Genomic DNA, 20889 nt, shown 5'->3' on the forward strand with positions numbered 1-20889 from the left:
AAATGTTTGTTTTGACTGGAAATTAAATGAATGATAGGATACTCTCAGACTTTTGCACATGAGACGTTTGTAATCCTAATTCTAAAACCCGAATCCCACCATTAACCCCAGTGAAAAGAGCTGCTTCACATGTGGAGTAAATAACACTTTACAGATCAGAACCATTTGATTGGTGCTGTTGGTCAGTTCTGTTGTCTCAAACGTCAGGTCATTTTTGTCAGGTCACACACACACACACAAACACACACACACACTTTGACCCAGACATATGCTTCTAAAGATGCTCTCTGCCCTTTGAGGTCAGACACAGGTTGCTGTGATAAGTTGTATGTTCAGGTGTTTCAGTTCATGTTTGGAGTGTAGGAAGGCTTCCTCTCTGTGTTTCTGCTTCCTGTGTTCCTTGCGGTGTGTGTGTGCATACGGTGTGTGTTCTGGCCCTTAAATTTGGGTTTCAGGGAGAAAGTTTCTAAAAATATGATTCGTAGTGGCTCTGAGCGAGGAACATGCCTACTAACATCACATCCACGTCCTCTCAGAGTGTGTGTGTGTGCGCGCGTGTGTGTATGTGTCTGTCTGGAAGGGCCAGCATTAGGGAATAAACCTGAGGGAAGCTGTGAAGTCCAGTAGTATTGACAGAATGATGTTCTAGACATAAAACCTGGAGAAAGAGAGTCAGAGAAAGAGAGAGAGGGAGGGAGGGATGAATGGATGGATGCTATGAAAAAGAGAAAGGGATAGACTGGGAGAAGTAGAGAGGTAGAAAGAAGATAAAGAGACAGGGAGAGATAGACAGGAGGACAAGAGAGATGGCCAGATAGGAGAGAAACAGAGGGATAGACAGGAGAGGAGAAGATACTAGAACTAGAAAGAGGAGCACAGATGGAGAGAAGGAAAGGGTTAGACAGGATTAACAGGGTGTGAGAGCGACAGACAGTCTGGCAAAAGAATAGAAGAAAAAGGGAGAGAAAAGTTAGACAGAAGAGGAGAAGAATACAAGAGTGAGAGGAAGATAGAAATAGAGAAAAGAAGAAAAATAAACAATAGAAAGAGAGGGAGAGGGGGATGGAGGAAGAAGAGAAGAGGACATAGGGTAAACAAGAGGGGTAATGGAGAAAAGTAGCAGGGGTGGATATTAAAGAACATAGGCCGACAGACAGATGATGTGTGAGGTACTGACGTGTTTTATGAAACACTGTAGCTGAACTGTCTGCTTGTTTTGTCTAGGGGCTGTGGGGAAAGTTCCTGCCGTCCAGACAAGTAAAGGCCCCACAGTGCTCCCCGTCCAGCTCTCAGGGACCCCGAAGAACAAGGTCAACGACCCCGGGGGAGGCTCCTTCAGGTACACCGTTGCACCTGGGTTGGCGTGTTTGCGTGTGTCTGAGATAGATTGTGGGAGAGGTTGAGTGTGTTTAGTCTGAGGTTGCTTGTACATGTGTGTTTGAAGATGGGTTCTAGGTATGGTCTATATTGGGCATAGTAATCATACCTGTGTACAATTACAGTTGTTTGAGTAACACTGAGTAAGTCTCCTGCAAAGCACATGCCAAGACAACAACAAGGATCAGTATGAAGTGTGTTAGTTTGTGGAAATCATTGGGAGTTCTGATATATTGACAAGTAAATACATTATAAATCTGGTCAATAAAGAGCAGCATGCACCCTTACTTTCCTGTGTCCTCACCACAAGTCCATTGTCAGACGTTAACAAATGAACTAAATAAGGATTTAAATGATGAAGTTAAAATAGAACTTTTTGGCTGCAGTGAGCGAAAGTATGTTTGGAGAAAAAAGTGGCAGAATTTCATCAAAAGAACACTCCTCTAACTGATAAGCACAAGGGTGGATCCATCATGCCATCACGCCGTCAGTAAAGATGAATAGAATAGAGATGGCTTCTATCACAGAATAATGGTCCTAATCACACCTCAAAATCCACACTGCACTACCTCAAGATAGTTGAAAAGAGCCATGGCCCTTAAAATCGACACACACCTGACCTAAACATCACTGAAAATCTGGGGCTATACCTCAAAGAAGCAGTGCATACAAGACATCCCAGGAATCTAATGAAGCTAAAAGGGTGCAAACCCCGCAAACAAATATCAAAAGAGTCTTGCGAAAAGCTTTTACACCCTTTGATACCTGCTGAAGGGGGTGTTACTAAATACTCATTAGGGGTGCCCAAATGTTTGCTTTGGGATCTTTTCCTTTTTTATTGTGAAACTGTAAAAGATAAAAGGTAAAAGGTAATAAAATGGTCTTTACTTAAGTCTTATTAATAATAATATTTCAAATTTAATATTAGCTTAATACCTCAATCAAAAATGTGCTCACTTAGCTATCCTTTTGCAATAAGATAATATGATTATTTAACTTTTTAACTAGACTTGATTAAGAGTAAATTAGTGTGAAATGCTTCTTTAAACATTTTCACTACACTTGAAAACTTTACATTAGCCATACTGATAATTTCGAAGGAGGTTTTCACACTGTCCCATTGCTGGTGTGTACTGGTGTTGCTTTGTGTGATACCCGAAGCTGTCACACGGGGGCAGCATTACCCTGAGCTGCTCCAGGTGACTGCAGGCTACCGTCTGACGGAAGGCCCGGCTGCGGGAGCTCAGCCGCACTCCTCTCCTCCTGTCTTTTCTTCTGTCTTCTCGCTTCTTGAAAACCCACTCCTCATCTCTTTCTCCTCTGCAGCGTATTCCTTTCTCTCTTTCTGTCCCTCTGTCAAAGCGTTTGAGTTGGACCTGTCCAGCAGCATGTGTTAGTTTTGTTAGCATGAAGTTCCTGTACTTAAGTATTACTTTGGTATGTTTGTACTTTACTTCACTATCACGGCCATTATTATGTACTTTATTACACATCTCACACTTTTGCCAGTCAGTGGCGCTCGAGTCCCTTCTTCATCATTTAATTCAACTCAGTTTAATTCAACCTTACTGTCATTATAGTAATACAGGGTTGTTCAGTACAACGAGAATGCAGAATAGGTAGGACAAATCATACAATACTGCAAGCTCTACAGAAAAAACCCAAGACAAGGCTGCATAGACAATAAATATCTCTTTACAGGGATCAGTACTGCTCTCTAGTTGCCACACCACACTGTACTTTATTACTTGACTTTATCTACTTTCTCTGACATGATCTATTAGCTTTTATAGTGTATTTAGTGTGTTTTTACAGTGTGTTTAAATGTTGGTACTTTTTGACTTTCACACACTCAGTTTTGGCAAAATCCCCCCCCCCCCACACACACCTTTTTCTTATTTTTCTTAGCACGGATGCTACATTAAGCAAGGACTTGTAGTAAATAAAAACACAGCCTGTGTTTGTGCACTATCCCCCCACAGTTGCTTATGGCACTAATGACGATTTGCTGACAAAGCTCCACTTATGCCCCAGGGAAACTATTAACAGACAAATATGGGTGTAGTAAGATGTGTACTGGGTGTGGTGTTTTTTTAGTTGGCATTGTTTGAAAGCCTCTGCTGTTGCAGTGCCTAAAACTAGCCTGCCCTTTCGGCTAATTTCTGATTTCCAGGAAAGCGTAATTACATCTGAAATAGTCTTGAGCGGTGTTGACAAATTTAGTGTCTCCATATTTTCTCCAGAATACACTGTATTGACAAAAGTATTGGGACACCAAGTAAAATTCCTAGTTTGTGTAAATAAGAATATTCTGATTATCATTCTCATTCTTTGTTTCTTTTGAAATCAAAGGTATTATGACAAAGTCATTTTTTGTAGCATTGCTGTGAGGATTCGATTGCATTCAGCGTTCATTAGGTCGGAATGTTAGTTGATCACCACCCCACGATCCTTAGTTCCACTGCTCCACAGCTCAACACTGGGGGCTTTATACCCCTCTAGCCCACGCCTGCCATTAGGCATGGTGCCAGTAGGTTAATGTATATCTGCTTCAGAGAGACCTATTCTATTGGCAGTATGTCTCTACAGGGACTTGACTAGACATGTATGTGTGCATTTGCACATCTGTGTCTGCAATGAGAAGCTGAATGTATCCATTAGAAGGCACAAACATTTGGACATATAGTGTAGATAGAGTTTACAGATCATATATGTATACATGCATGAGAACAATACATGTAGTATGTGAGCCTGCACTGATCTGAAACTTTATCAGCCCTGTAGCGATTGCAGGGCCAGTGTTTGTGCCGGTGTTTGTGTGTGTAAGAGTATGGATGTTGTGTTTATGTGACCTGTGTCTGTGTGCGTATTGTCTTTGGGTGACCTGTCCTGCTGTGTGGTTGGGTGTTGTCTTTGCGTGACAGATCAGTGTGTGTGTTGTGCTCGGTCGGGCCACAGAGTGCACAGTAATGGCCATGTCTCTCCACCCCTGAGGGGAAAAGTAGCTGCGAGCACTGATTGATAAACCAATAAATCTTTGGCAGCGTTGCTAATTAAGCTGTCAGGGCCGCATGTTGCGGACAACCTTTTTTGCCCAAAGGCACTTTTTTAGTGGCTGCTACACTCCGGAAGCTTCTGTGACCCGCTTCTTTCACAATGTCCTCTGCCCAGTTCTTTCAGCCATCTTTCTACCAGCTGAAACTTAGCTTAGCTTTCAAGATTTACTAGCATGCATGCTAACCAACAAACAGTACAAAGAAACCATCCTACACATGTAATTGAATTTAATTGACTTCACAGTTACATGAAAGTAAGGCTACACCTACATCGAATATAGATCTACCTATGTCCAAATGTTTGTGGACATCCCTTATAATATTGTGCAAATGCACACACACACACACACACACACACACACACTCAGCTTGTCTAGTACCTGGAGTAGATAAACCTTAACCCTTTTGGCACCATGCCTAATGCCAGGCATGGGCTAGAGTGGTATAAAGCCCCCCAGCATTAAGCAGTGGAGAGCTCTGGACAGTAGAGACCGTTACTCAAAAAAAACAAAACAAAAAAAAACAGGATAAACTCTTTTTGACTACCTTTGATTTCATAAGAACCTATAAATGAGCAGGTGTCCCAATACTTTTGCAGTTTGTTCAGACAGTTCAGCAGTTTGTTGTTATACGACACCACAGGGTTGGCTTTGTTTGTTTGCTACTTATGTGCGTTAAATGTGTTGTGTATATGCCCAGACACCCCTTCGAATTGGTCTAAGCTACAAAGTTGACTTAACTCCTTTTCCGTAGGATATGACTGAATATTTACCCACATGTCGACTTGCCCGTGTCGTTAATATAACCTGAGGTTATTTTTACAGCTTGTTTTACAGAAGGTGCCAGAATCTTAACTGACGCGTGAGTATGTGGCCCATGAAAATGACTAACATTACCTCACCTCCCCATGTAAAACTAATCCCGTCTGAATAGGACTTAAGATACCAAGCATTAGTAACAAAGTAAACTAAATAAAACACTCTCTATGGTAAAACAGGAACCGCAACATGCTGTATTGTGAAAAAATAAAAAAGATGAAAACTAAATCTCGAAACCCATATTGTGTGGTCTCAGCTTCTTCTGTATTCCCCCACCTTACCCCCAGAGCTAACTACTGTTGACTGTGCGGTTAGATGGCGTTGGGCTAATGCCGTGTAGCGCCTCGCGCTTAAAGAAAAGCTCTAATAGTGTGTGTCGGCCTCCTACCGCGGTGTCAGCACTCATACACACTCTGGACGGCCTAGCAGAGGAGCTGGAGCTGCGGAGCTCCAGCAGGGGGGCCATGCCTGGGACCCATACCCACACACGGGCACTGAGGGTGGGCATAAGTGCGGACGAAGCGTGGGGGTCTCTGTCAGAATCAGAGCTTGAACGCAGGACATAAATGAACGTGGAGCGCAGTGAACTTTGACCCCTGTGACCCTTTTGAGAGAGTTTTTTAGTGCAGCCCCAGGCTCTTCTCCTCCACTGATGCACTCTAATTAGGACAGTGTTGCCAGGGAAACGGAAATGTGAAGGCCTCTGGACTGGATGATCAGGATGTCAGTCATGGGTTTGAGATGCCCCATGATAATGAGTATCTTATTATAGACATGATAAAGGGTTTTATGGCAGGTTGGCCTGGGTCATATAGGCAGTGTGACATTTGCATTTAGTGCATGTACTGTAGTGTGAAAATGCTTTGTGGTGATGATGGTGGTGGCCTTCATTTAAAACCTTCTTTCGTGCTTCTGTGTGTGCTGGAAATGATACCAAGTGCTAGCCTGGGTGCTGTATTGTTGCTGCTGTAAGAGAACTATAAGTCAACTATAAATCATAGCTTCTTTCCATTGGCCGAGCTTTGTAAAAACTGTTGATGTCATTGTAACTATATACAAAACCATCCTGTTGGTCCATTCATCATGAAGTGTTTACAAAATGTAAAGGGCAGGTTGTAGGGGGCTGGGTGAGTGGTCAGTTCAGTGGTACAGAACAGTGATTTAAACAGACATGGGCTTTTAAAAATGTCCTGAGAGAGTCCTGACGGCCATGTCACTCTGACTGAAGTGGAGCAAAGGGATGTGTTCTGACTGGCAGAATGAATGTGCTCAGGTGTGTTCAGGTGAGGATGACACATTGTCCACAAATGCGATATCTACTGTGTTGCCTGTTTCAGGGATGATGATGACATCAACGATGTGGCTTCTATGGCCGGGGTCAACCTGAATGAAGAGAGTGCCCGTATCTTAGCAACCAACTCGGAGCTGGTGGGAACGCAGATCCGATCGTGTAAAGACGAGGCCTTCCTGCCCACGGGCCTGCTGCACCGACGCATTCTGGAAACAGGTATAACACTATTGCACGCGACACACAAAAGCACACAAACCCAGACAGACATACACACACTTGTAATGGGTCTGCTACACCAATCAATCCTGGAGAAGGGTAATCCAAACACAGCTACACATTGTACTGAAGACAGGCAACACATCTGCAGAGTGCACACATCGAGGGACTGACTGTCCAAGATCTAACCAAATCAGCAGAAAGAAGAGGAAACTGAAAGAAGGGCTGAAAATATACACAACAAAAAAAGACATTATTTGAGCACAAAGCAGCAAAACGCAAAACAAATATCAGTGTACTATTTGTACTTTCTCAGAATGAGCAAAAATACAGTCTAGAAGTATTGTAGCTAAACTCTAATGTCTGATGTGACAATTTCAGAAGGATTCTTAATAATGTAAAATAATTGGCAAAACCATGTATGTTTGTTCTAAATCATGTATGACAACAGGCTTACATATAGCCTTTCACTCTTCAGTACCCACAGTCAGGTGAAGGTGGCACAAGGCCACCTTTTCCTTTCTTATACCAGTATTGGGAGTTTAAACATATTCTGACACAAGCTTCTAATCTTAATCAAAATTAGCTTAATTCGTTCTATAATATTTTTTTGTTTAAGCACTTTATCATAAAGTTTTAAAGTAGTTTATCATGCTCAAATGACACACAGAGTGAGCGTGTGCTCTTTCAGGATAGATTTGTTACATTTTTTCATTTTTCATTTTGCATACCCATCAATTACAATATGCCATGTAAAAAAAACTGGTCATCTGGTTGCATCCTGTCAGAGTAAAGATGGTGGTGATGGAGCAGGACATTTGTCTGAAGTTACCCCTACCCCCTGATTTGAGCTTGGCTCTTTTTAAAATGCTATTCAGGCTGATTTCTTCGGTGTTATTTAAGTTAAGGAGAGACAATGGGAGCAGGGAACAAGGAATTCTTCAATATGTAGCATTTTACCCTAAAACAACAGCTTTAACGTCATTGTGATGCTTCACCAAATTGTAAAAGGTAGAATAGCGTGTCTGTCGTTGCTACTCTGAGCTCGGCACGTCTGTTACTGCTAACTATGTAACTTTGGTAAAGCGGGCTGGACAGCATTTGAGAACTGCGCAATGCTGTGTGACTCTGCCTCCTCTTTCTAAATACTTCTTTCATTTTTAGTGAGGATTCAGCTTGTCCAGAAATGCATGTGTAAAGCCTGTCCTTTAGCGGTGGCTCAAAGCACAAATTTTACAGCCCGACTGTAGGAGGTGCCCAGGAGCAAGAAATACCAGTTCTCGCATAATACTGCTTTAAATACAAGATGAATAAACATTTTATGTAGCTCTATTTGTTTTTTGAGCAGCAGACTGTGCTGGTAAATAGGGCTATAAATGGACTAGTCATATGCAACTCTTGTAAACGTCTTGGTTCAGTCCTGTTTCTTAGACAGACTAAGAGCTTAGGCAGGCTACTGTGTGGCAGGGCTAATTTTTTCAGTCTTAGGACTAAGTACACTAATGCTGCGCTTTCAGTAGATGACAATTGCGGCGGTCAGCGAAATGTCCTGTCAGGAGTTCAGTTTTTCCAGTTTTTGCTGTCAGCCACAGCGGTGGAATAAACTGGATGTTTATTTTTCTGAGAAACACAGACGCTGAACCTCTGCGGTCGAAGTCCAGACGCCATCAGTCATTTAAAAGCTAAACTTTTAAAAACACTGAAAAACATGTGTAAGTGTTCAAAACACACAGGATAAAGAAGGTCCGAGACTTGCTGGAAGTTCGCTGTCCACTAAATGCTCTTTATTTAGAAGCTTGTATCATTTTTTTAAATTTAACATTAAGTGATGTGGACACCTTAATGTAACTGCTGGACCATTTAAGGCATGGAAAAAGGAAAACAGGCAAAACAATTAGCAGCATTCAGCCTGTGACAGGTGCAACAGTGAACGCTGTATATGCTGTGATGCTGTGATTATTGTTATACAGTTATTTTAGTTTCATAGTAAATCTGAAATTAAAATAGTTATAATACTGTTCTGCAGCATTTTTTGTTCTCACTTTTGTTAACTTTGATTAAATCATTTTGGTAACAAGATTAACAACAGTATCAAAAACGTGAGACAAGTAAAACTCTCACACACCCCAGAATCTTCTGCTATTTATTTCTTGAAGTTTATTTATTATGTTTATTTTTTGCCAAATACCTTTAAGAGAAGTCTTCATCATTTTTAACACTGTCAGTATCCCCGTTAGCCATAAGACCATTAGCTTCAGCATGATCAGTGGTTATTGTAGAGCTCCTCACTCTGTTCGTCATAAACTCATCTCTGCTGAATGTAGGCCAGTCTCAAAACGCTTGCGGCAAAAAGAGCAACTCTCCCTCTTTCTCCTCGCCCTGCTTTGGCTTAGCTTTGTTTTATTTTTACGTTTTTTTCCTCATATTTGTTTAGCGTTTGTGATTGAATCTGTCGTGTCATCACCACAGACAGTTGGTGTTGGCGCAGTGCATAGCTTTTGGCAGGGTGTGTTTTAAATGCGATGAATGCAATTCTATTAAACAGGCCCGTCTCCTTGTCTAATGACTCTCGCAGTGGCTCGCTCGGCTCCGCGAGTTAATCCGCGGGCTGCGGCATGAATAGTTTATGGGCCTGCCTTTTGAAGACTCACTGTCAGGTTGTCCTGTAGACTGCCGGAATGCAGCGCTCTGATACAAAACCAGCTCATATCTTTTCTCTTTATTTTCAAATCAATGACTGGGGCTAGACCAGCAAGTCTGAGCGTTTCTTATAAGGACTTCGGTCAGACCTGCTGGCTGCGGAGCTGACTATCCCTGGAGGAGGCCTTGAATACCGCTACTTTTTGTTTTCTAAGTTAATCGGCCGAGATAATTTGGAATACAGAGATGTGCAAAAGTCAGAGACCACCTCTCATTCATTAAATTCGTTACTCATTTGTTTGTCAGGAAAAAACCTGTTGAACAGAAAATGACACAGAAGCCCTAGCAACTAAGTCTAATATCTGAGTGATAGCTAGATATCATAGTCTTTGTTGAATCCACCCCAAGCTTTTTTTTAGAGTCAGGGTCAGAGTTGTCTGCTTTTCACCACCTCAATCCTTCCAAACACATTCAATGCTTTTAAGGTCTGGACACTGGGGCGGTCAGACCATTGCTCTTAAAACAGCAGCAGATTTATTTGTTTGCTTTTTGTCAGTAAGAGCTTCATATCATTTGGTGACGTCCCTTGCTGGCCCGACAGCTTGCTGGCCAGACGTGTAGTTGGCAGGCAGGTGTAGTTGGTGGAGTCGGATAGCCAGGCTTCCGTAATGATATATTGTGGTCAGCAGGGGTGTTGATGTTGTCAGTGCCAGGTGGAGCTTGAGTTTCTCCTCTCTCTCAAAGTTGAAGTTGGTTGCAGTAATACTGATCCACCAGGTCTTGCACAGTTGTTAGGGCTCCCATGTTTACAGCATGTTTTTTTATCCTGTTTTTTCAGTTATTTCCTTTTGACATTCTCCCTCCTTTATACAAATGGACCATGATGTCTGATGTCCTCCCGTAAATATCTCCTGTAAATGATTAAATTGTGTTTAATTGTTTGTAAGAATTTAAATAGATAAAAAAGGAGGTTCTCTGACCTTTTTACAGAACAGTAGACTTACATTACTTGTTGGCTACATTAGCCTCACAGTCTCCAGTGATCTGACCAACAGTCCAACAAAAGTTTATTCTCATTTTCTCCCCACAAACTTTACCTCTGAGTAACATGATTTTTTAGTTTTCCAGGCCGTGCTTTTGACTTCTATAGCGAAACATAGAATACATGCGGCGATCTCGTTAACTTTCTTCCATGATTACAAAGTTGCTTTAAATACCACACAGCTGTATGTGTCTATTCACATCACTTTCCTCTCCTCTTTTCCTCTCCTCTGCTTTTCTCTCCTGTCCTCTCTTCTCCTCTCTCCATCTCAGCATGCACTGGCTCTCAATTAAGCCTGTGCAGTGGATGTGAAGGAGCCCGAGGCTTTGCTGCAGTTACTGTGCACCTCCATGTGGTTGTTATTGTGCACCCCTGAGCGTTGGGCTGCTTGCAGAATAGAAATTCGCCGGGCTCTGGAGTGCTGGTGTGTGTGTGTGGGGGGGTGGTGGTGGAGGAGGATGAGGCGCCCCCTGCTGGGTAGAAGGCGGTGGGCTTGTGTCAGTGATTGGGTGAGGAAAGCTCCAGGGTGACAGCAGACTAGCGGAGGCCCCTCAGTCTGCCAGCTCTGCTCAGGCAGAGCACAAGTATGAAAACACACACATGTACACACACATACTCACCATAGCTCTGAAGCACACGAACACAAAGCTTTGACATATGGTTATATACTTATTATTTATTATTAATTCTATTATATTATTTAGAAGCATTCTTAACCTGAACGCATGACCCCGATGAGAACAAGGTAAACGACTGAGGTCAACATGAGCTGCTACAGGATCAGATCTGAGATTTAAGATCAGCTCTCAGAGCTTAGATCAACACTGCAACCTTAGATCAGCTCTTAAATCATAGATCTACTGTCAGATAAACTCTCAGATCTTACATCAGCCTTTCAATATTGGATCAGCGCTCAGATCTTAGACCAGCCCTTAAATATTAGATCAACTATCAGACAGTATATCAGCTCTTAAGTCTTTGATCTGCTGTCAGATCTTAGATTAGGCTTTCTGATCCTAGATCAGCTATCAGATCTTAGATCAGCTCTCAGATCTCTCATCTGCCATCTAATGTAAGATCAGCTCTCAGACAGTATATCAGCTTTTAAGTCTTTGATCTGCTGTCAGAACCTAGAATTAGATTTTTAGATCCTTGATCAACTATCAGATCTTAAATCAGCCCTGAAGTCTTTGATCAGTTGTCAAACGTTAGATCAGGCCTTCAGATCCTTGATCAGCTCTTAAATCTTAGATCAGCTCCCAATTTAAGATCAGCTCACAGATCTTACAGATCTTCGACTTTCAGATCATACTTTCTCAGATCTAAGATTCTTAGATCAGATCTAAGATTCCAAAATCTAAGATACTTAGATTAGCTCTCTGCCATCAGCTCTCATATCTGAGCTTTTAGGATCAGCTCTCGAAGATAAGATTTTAGGATCAGCTTTCACATCTAAGATGATAAGATCAGCTCTCTTACCTTAATCCACATGGCGGTCAATCGCCTCCTGTTGCTGCTGCGCACACCCTTTCTTTCCCTCCTTCCAGCAAGTAGATGTAGGGTCTGCACTGTCTGTTGACTATGAAACAGGCCAGTGCGAGTGCTCCTGCTGTGTGGCTGAACATGGCACTCTCTCACAGCTGGAGCTGTCTGCAGTGCCTGTCTAAACTAACTGATGACACTCTGCTGTCCCACCGGAGACACTACGCACAGCAGCACTGTTCAGAAAGAGCAACACAACACAGGGCTCAAAATATGGAGCATGGAAAGGGCACCACAGTTCAAAAGAGGGATCACAACCAACACAGGCAGAGCTTACAGTTAATCATGTAAAAATGTTGACATATCAAAAGCACTCTATATTGCTGTATAATGTTCATATCATAAATATCATATCATAATGAAAAATAACAAAATTGGAAAAAGTACTTCAAAGTCAAGGAAAATATTGTAACAAGCTCATGTTGTTATTTTATATAATAATATAAAGACAAAACACAAGCTAGCCTGTACAGTCTTTCAGCGTGGACTAAACATTCCCAAAAACTAATTATGGGAACATTTTTGGTCCTGGAATATATTTTTGGTACTTGAAAAGTCATGGAAAGTCCTTGTATTTGAAATTGGTGAACGTGTGTGAACCCTGTTCCCCTGGTTTGCCGGCTTCTTGTGGAAAGCACGTACGAGCATTTACCCTTCCAGCACTGGAGGCATTGGGAGATGGGGGAGTTCTGTTTAGTGGGTAGAAATGGCCCATCTATCTGTTGGCCTAAGCATGTAAGATTTCAGGTTCATCATAAGCACTGATCTAGGATATGTTTTTACCTTTACTATCCCAGTACATGTGGTGTGCTTTTACTGAAAGCAGTGCCTTAGGGGGTTAAATTCTTAGCCCACTTCTGGGAAGAGAGGATGACGAGTTGATTTTAGGAATATTTGAGCACATGTGTTTCCTGCGTTTTTGTTTGTGCTTGAGCTCGAATTGTCAACTCTCTGACCTCAATAGTAAATTAGAATCAAATAAACGGTTGGTGTTCGGAAATATACATGCATGTGCTGTTGCAGATGGAGCAAATATGTTTTCCCAAGAAGGAAAATTGTCCTGTTTTCTTTGCTTTGATTGTAGGTTTGACCGTGTTGCTGTGTTTTTCCTTTTTTTCCGGATTGGTGGCAGCAGGAAATGCCAACGTATGATTATTTTGTCAACATTCTCTTTTTGAAGCCTTTTCGTCTGCTTTCTTGTATTTTGCCACTCATAATCTCTTTACCGTCTCTACTATTTCAGGCTGTTGAGGAAGTGTGCACTGTATGTACGTAATGGCTGATTTAAATAATTGCTCTGATTTACTTAAAAGAACAGTAGAAGGGGAAATTATGTTAATTTGGAAATGAAATAAAAGGATGTAACAAGATAGAACCCAACCAAAGACTTGAGTCCTGCGTGCTGAACCTCTGGAAGTGGATGGCTGCGAGGAAGCCTAATTATCCTCTAAAGTGAAGGTGGTCACCCACGTTAACACACAGGAAAGGCAGAAAAGAGCTTTTTAATTCTGTTTTTTCTTTTTTCTTCTCTCAGATCAGCTTCACGTAGCGTTCCTACGGCTATGTGCGTTAATGAGGATGCTGTATGATATTTTGCAAGACATTTCACACTCCTAGTACATATACAGCAGGCTCTTGAAACACATGTAGGGGTTTCTTTTTTAAGAAATTGAATTATGTGTCCCAGATATGAACGTTGGCCAAGAATGCCTGTTTATGCTGAATAGTACAAGTTCCTTAGTGAATTATGTGTGATCTTAACAGATCGTAGTAATTTCATCATACATTTAAATAGTAAATAGTCATGTGTCTGCTGTAACAATTACATGTTGTTGTGATATGTCCTCTAAACGTTTGGGGACACCTAGCTTTATAAAATAATTAAATAAATGAGCATGTTTGCATTGTTTGATTTGCAGTAATACAATATTAAAGTATATCCAGGTTTATTTTGAATAATAAATGGCACTAAAAGAACAACTTAAAGCTACAGCTAAACTAACTGTGTTATTGCAAACCAACAGAGCATTCTCATTTATAGGCAGTGTATGTTTAAATGCCTTTAATTAGTCAGTAAAGTCTGTTGCTGTATTTTCTTTAGCTAAGAAGTTTGGAGTGACTGAGGTGCCTCTGGAGGCGGTAAACTTCATCTCTCATGCCACGCAGTCGCGATTACGGACAGTGCTGGAGAAGGTCACATCCATCGCCCAGCATCGGATGGACTCCAACAAGGTAGGGCAGACCAGACCAGAGGAGAGGTGGAACCTTCTGGAGTTTTTACACTGAATACAACTGAATGGTCTATACTGCATCAGTGGCCCATCATTTTTTTGGTCTGTGAAAGTCTAGAAACTATTAAGGCTTTAAATTGCTCAGAGGAACGCTGCCATCAGCAGCCGGAGTCAGAGAGAGCACAAATGGCCTTGCTTTCTCGGGGTGGGTGATGGCACTTCCGCCCCACATCACTCTTTGTGTGATTTTGGTCAGCACAGGTATCTGTTAGCTGTTGTATCAGAGCTGGGGAGACGCACTTTCAGCTGAACGAAAAGAGGCAGTGGTTTCACATGTGTCAGAGATGTGCTAGTGTTTGGGGCATTGCTAGTGAAAGGGGGAGTTCACATATGCAGGGATTGGGTAATTGGCCTTCCAAATCAGTTAGAAAATTTGCAAAATTAGAAATAAATGATAAAAAATTTTTTTTATAAACTTTTACATTTATTGCCATTTTTATATGAACATAATCAATGAACAAAATATTTTGGCCATAATTGCAAATGTTTTAAACATTAATAACAATTTTAGCTGATAATGACAGATTGCTTTAATTACCACCATCAATTAAGACTACAAGTATAAGTAAGTAGGGTAACTTTGCGAGTGTCATGAAGCTAAAGCTACAGTTACAGTATAAGAGCAAATCAGATACACCACTCAATCTTCTTAAACTGCTGCAAACGTAACATCGCTGAGGCTTAGTGTGCTTGGAGGAGAACTCTGATGCCTGATTTGGCTAGCATTGTGGAGAGTGGGAGGGCAAAGCCAGTTATTCTCTTTTGCCCAGATGGAGATCTCTCAGTGATGACCTTCACTGAAACAGCTGCATCACGCAGGATGCCTCTAAATGCTTTAATTTAAATATTAAATGAGTATTTGTTCATTTAGCTAAATGTACTGTAGGAAAACTTACCCCTTTTTGACAAGACTCCATGGGCACCATGGTTCTAAGGCTTTGCACGTCAAAGCTAATGTGAAGAATACAGCCTTTTTAAAAAACCCTGTTTTTGGAAAGGTTTCAGCAAATGGGAAAAAAGTAATCTTTTCAAACATCGTGTTGCTTCTTGAGGTGGCTTTTTAGAAAGTTTAGCATAAATATGTGAGGACCATGTTTGTGCCAGACCTCTCAGTACTAGATGAGATATGAAAAGCAGAAACAGGTTCTGTTTAGAAGAAGATGCTGGCCCAGAACTTTTGGAACCGCAAACTAAAAGGGCAGAAAGGAGACGGATAAACATCCATCTGAGATCGAAAAAGTCTCAACTTTTTCCAGACACAATGTGGCAGTGTGCGCTCCGTGGGATCGTTTGTAGCCCCCCACGTACACCGCTCCTTTCAAAGCGCTCCAGAGCGCGGAACGAAACCCTCCTGCCTGCTTGCGGAAGAAAGAGGCGAGACAGGAGGAGCCGGGGTTGAAAGGCTTTTAAAAAGTTGTTTATTTGCACGCAGGGCCGCGGAGATAGTCGCCGTGTGGCGGCCGCTCACGTCTCGTTTACGCCGCTCTGTGTTTTTCCTCTGTGTTGTATTTTGTTGCGTTTTTTCTTGTCTTGTGGTTTGGAAATGAGGTGCGTTAGAAGTGCACAAGGCCCTGTGAAGCCACTCTGTCAGCATCAGCGGAAAAAAGGAGGGGGGAGAACGGAGCAAAAGAGCGACCCACAACGGAGCGCGCCGCCTCAGCGCCCAACAAAAGAAAAGGAGAGGGAGAGAGAGAGAGAGAGAGAGAAGGAAGGGGGGTGAAGGAGTGGATCTCAGATGTCTTTCAGCTCAGTGTCACTGTGATCCCCACATTGTGCGCATACACACACTCACGCAAACATACGTACGCACATACACACCCTCTCACTCAAAACAGACCGAAAAGCTGGAAAGAATGAGGTAATAGGAGAAGAAGAGAAGGACTGAGGGAGCGTTTCTGAAATAAACACGTTTAATTATGGTGTTAACGGTTTGTTTGCCTACAAACTTTTTGTTTCCACCTGAGTTCTTTGAGGTTTGGATGCTACATTACATGCATTCTGAAGTGAGTCATAAACAAAAGTCTGAAAGGAAAAAATTGTTTTTGCAAATCTAAACTTTTGGTTACAGTATACTTTTGCTCCGCCTGTCTGTTCACTCTCATTGTTCAGTCTCTCTCTCTCTCTCTTTCCATTTGTGTCAAGGATGAGGAGTGGTACGAGCAGTCCTCAGACGTTCGATCTCAGCTGAAGTTCTTTGAGCAGCTGGAACGGCTGGAGAAACAGAGGAAAGACGAGCAGGAGAGAGAGATTCTCCTTAAAGCAGCTAAAGTAAGCCTCTTCACCAAGCCCACCTCCTTACTACAGGCCTGCACATATTCTTCCCACAAGTCTTTTTTTCCCAGTTTTCCTATCTAAACACCTGAAATTCCTACCTCCTACCTAGGACCCCCCACTGCCTAGTTGGTACCAGCATGGAGGGATGAGGGCTAACATAGGCCATCAATTGCACCTCAACTAGAGATGGACCAATCAGTGTTTTTGGGGCCGGTACTGATTTTATAACTATGAGGTTTAAAAGCTTTTTGTGAGGGAGCTTTCAGAAGCATTCAACTTTTCAGATGCATCGAATGGTCAGATCTGTTGTGGCAGCACAAGGGGGACCTACTGAGTATTAGCCACGTGGTACGGCTTATAGGTTAAGGCTGATCCGTGTGAACACTTTTAGAGGTTTTGTGGAGCCCATGCCTCAACAGGTCAGGGCTGTTGTGGTGCCACAGGGGGACCCACGCAATATTATGTCCATAACATATTTTTTTTTAATGTTATGGCTGATTGGTGTATAAGTGTAAAGAATGTACCACATTTAGAGAACTTTATAAAAACCCTTTTTTTTAAAACTTCTATGTAGAACCATCTACAAACAGAATAACCCTTTAATCAGGCAAATAACTTTATGCATCTAAACGGTTCCTTAAATTCTGTAAACAACCCCTGAAGAACCACTTTTTAAGGGTGCAGTTATTGCCTTCTGAAGTTCTTGATTTGTTGAATGGAGAGTGTTAGATTTATTAAATTGGTCTGGAAGGTCCGCTGCTCTAGACTGTTACATTTAAACTCATTTAATCACTATTTTATAGTGTGTTTAATATTACACTTTCACTTGTCTGATGATGTGGCCACTAGTCGTTTTAATATTCGGCGGTGAAGTCACTTCATTTTTAAATGTGTATAATAGTCCTTGCTGTGAGCTGGTACTGAACCCAGATGAAACAGTGAAATAGTTCATTGTAAAATAATAAAATAACCTTTTAATATAGGTTTTATACTGATAGAATAGTTCTTGACAGTGTATGCCTTTTTGAGGCCTTTTTGTAAATAATTAAGGACTGCTTAGAAATTATATGTCTCTTAATGTGGCTCAAGTTCATTCAGTAGGACTGTTTTACTGTCCACTTTATTAAAAGGGGAAAAACACAAAAATAGCCCTCATCACTAAAACCAGTGACACTGGCGATGCATGGTGTGCCGTTGGCACCATCTGAGCATGTGTGTGAGAGAGAGAGACAGTGAGTGAGTATATGTGGGTTAGGCTGTACACACACACACACACACACACACACATTCATACACACACACACACACTTCCTTTATGTCCTTGCTTTCTTCTCTCTGGCTCTCTGGCTCTCAGAGCTCAGCTCAGTTTGACCTCTTAAACATGAACCCACTAAAATAATTCCCCTCTTCATCCTCCATTTAAAATATGACTCAAGTCTTGGGGGAGTGGCGGGAGGGCCAGGGGCCAAATGCGTCTCTCTCAGCCCAGATACCGACCACTACGTGAACTGCCTGATATATTTAAAGCCAATTAGCGGAGCCTGCTAAATCTCTCTCTCCCTCTCTCTCTCTCTCTCTCTTTCTCTCACATACACACACACTTTCTCTCGTTATATCACTCTTTTTCTCGCTCATGCTCTCGCTCTCTTTATCTCGCTCTAAGTGTGTAAGTGAGAGGATGAGTAAGGAGGGTCTTGTCTCATACGGCAACTCAGGGCATAAAAAAAACATAAACAGACTAAACTCGGCTCTACGTGCGGGGGGTGGGGGTGGGGGTCAGTATTATTTCTCCTATGTGAACAGAGATCATATTGGCTGTGTTGTGTCCATTGATGCTCATCTGACTAGACATTTAACTAACATTCAACTGAATACCTATTAAATGCTACTGAACTGAATGTAAATGACCCCACACCTTTGAATATATATATATATATATATATATATATATATATATATATATATATATATATATAGCACACAAAATCAATGCAGTTGAATTGCCACTGAAAAAGAAAAGACATCAGGCCTGTTGTCTTTAAGAAAGATTTGATCCTTCCAGAAGTTTTCCTCATTGGGAACCATTGAGGTTTGTCTTTTATGTGTTTTGTATATGATTTATGTTTTAGACCAAGCATTAAAATTCAGAGTCATGCATGAATCCCTGGTGGTTCACTCTTTTATGATGCTGATAATATTGACTAATAGAAAATGTGGTCAAAAACCAAAAGCACAAGTTGTCAAATGAAAAATAACTTAATTATCCCCTTTAATAAAAAACAGAAACACACAAATGCTTAACTAATATACATTTAATTTAGGCTGCTTATAAATAAGCTGAAGAGGAATTCAAGATTTCTGAATGGTGGTGAATAGAATCAGACGCCTGCAGAAGGGAGAAGGGCCTTACAGAAACTCATTACACCAAATGGTGATTGATACCCTATCTGATGCCTGAGATACTTTTTACTCGAGTTTTGAGAAAGTTTTGGTCTGAAACATTTTAAGTACATTTATGGCAGAGCAGTACATGAAAGTCTCTAAATAAAACATATTTTTCTGATGTCTCACTAATTTACATTACATATGAATCCATAAATGCATAGTAAATAAAATGACTGTGTTTTTGTAGTCAGTGTGAGCCCTGGTTCCTGTTACCACCACTGTAAAGAAATTTAAGGTTCTCTACAATAACCCATTTCACACTGAAACTTCAAAATTCCCCTTTACTCTTGGTTCCAGATCTTTGTTCATCAGACAAATGGTATATCTTTTGGGCCTTAAAGTGTCGGTGTGTTGATGGTGGTTTGCCTGTATTTTGGAGTGTGTTGTTTTAGTGCTGGTGGTGAGATGTCTGGATAATGTGGTGGGTGAAGCATGTTTTGAATGCAGTAGTTTTGTGTTAACATGTGTGTTGTGTCTGAGGAAGCAGACTGGGCAGGCAGCCAGCTTCAGTGAGAGAGACAGACGTGAGGTTTTTACTCTGGAGGAGAGAGGCAGGATGTGCCGTTTAGGAGGCAGAATAGACACAACCTCTAGTCCTGATCGAGGTGCTTTCATTTTAGTAACACACAATAAATGACTCACACACAAACACGCACACACTGAAGTTTCACACTGCTTTGAAATCACTCTGCAATTCTGAATGTCATACTGTAAAGTCTGCACATGCTGCAGATTCATACTGGATTAAAATCCCTCTTCACTTATTACTGTCAGACTGTAAAATCTGCAAACACTGGAGATTCATACTATATTAAACACACTGTGCAGTTATTACTGTCAGACTGTATAATGTACACACTGGAGATTCATACTATATTAAACACACTGTGCAGTTATTACTGTCAGACTGTAAAATTTACACACTGGAGATTCATACTGGATTAAACACACTGTGCAGTTATTACTGTCAGACTGTAAAATTTACACACTGGAGATTCATACTGGATTAAACACACTGTGCAGTTATTACTGTCAGACTGTAAAATTTACACACTGGAGATTCATACTGGACTAAACACACTGTGCAGTTATTACTGTCAGACTGTAAAATTTACACACTAGAGATTCATACTGGACTAATCACACTGTGCAGTTATTACTGTCAGACTGTAAAATTTACACACTAGAGATTCATACTGGACTAATCACACTGTGCAGTTATTACTGTCAGACACTAAAATGTACACTGAAGATTCATACTGGACTAAACACACTGTGCAGTTATTACTGTCAGACTGTAAAATCTGCAAACACTGGAGATTCATACTGGATTAAACACACTGTGCAGTTATTAATGTCAGACTGTAAAATTTACACACTGGAGATTCATACTGGACTAATCACACTGTGAAGTTTTTATTGTCAGCCACTAAAATTTACACACTGGAGATTCATACTGGATTAAACACACTGTGCAGTTATTACTGTCAGACTGTAAAATTTACACACTGGAGATTCATACTGGACTAAACACACTGTGCAGTTATTACTGTCAGCCACTAAAATTTACACACTGAAGATTCATTCTGTATTAAACACACTGTGCAGTTTACTTTCAGACTGTAAAATTTACACACTGTAGATTCATACTGGATTTAAAGCACTCCCCAGTTATAACTGTCAGACTATAACGTCTGCAAACACTGTAGATTCATACTGGATTAAACACACTGCACAGTTATTAATGTCAGACTGTAAAATCTACACATACTAGATTGAAAGCACCCCACAGTTATTAATTCTAGACTCTAAACTCTGCACATGCTGCATATTCATACCGGATTAAAGCCATGGATCTCAATAAAAACACTTATTTGGCCTGTCTGTTGCTCTGTCT

The 20889-nt window shown here is 41.2% G+C and overlaps 1 protein-coding gene across 2 annotated transcripts in view; it reads left to right on the plus strand.

Annotated features, from left to right (window-relative positions):
• Positions 1 to 20889, plus strand: part of LOC140575110 (transcription initiation factor TFIID subunit 4-like) — a 104510-nt gene that overhangs the window by 21645 nt on the left and 61976 nt on the right. For both annotated transcript variants that reach the window (XM_072695272.1, XM_072695273.1), the window contains 4 exons: positions 1225 to 1339; positions 6589 to 6758; positions 14084 to 14214; positions 16416 to 16541. In XM_072695272.1, the coding sequence (XP_072551373.1) occupies positions 1225 to 1339; positions 6589 to 6758; positions 14084 to 14214; positions 16416 to 16541 (542 nt within the window). The remainder of the gene's footprint in view (positions 1 to 1224; positions 1340 to 6588; positions 6759 to 14083; positions 14215 to 16415; positions 16542 to 20889) is intronic.

This window comes from Salminus brasiliensis, chromosome 13 (genome assembly GCF_030463535.1).
Source record: "Salminus brasiliensis chromosome 13, fSalBra1.hap2, whole genome shotgun sequence".
NCBI lineage: Eukaryota > Metazoa > Chordata > Actinopteri > Characiformes > Bryconidae > Salminus > Salminus brasiliensis.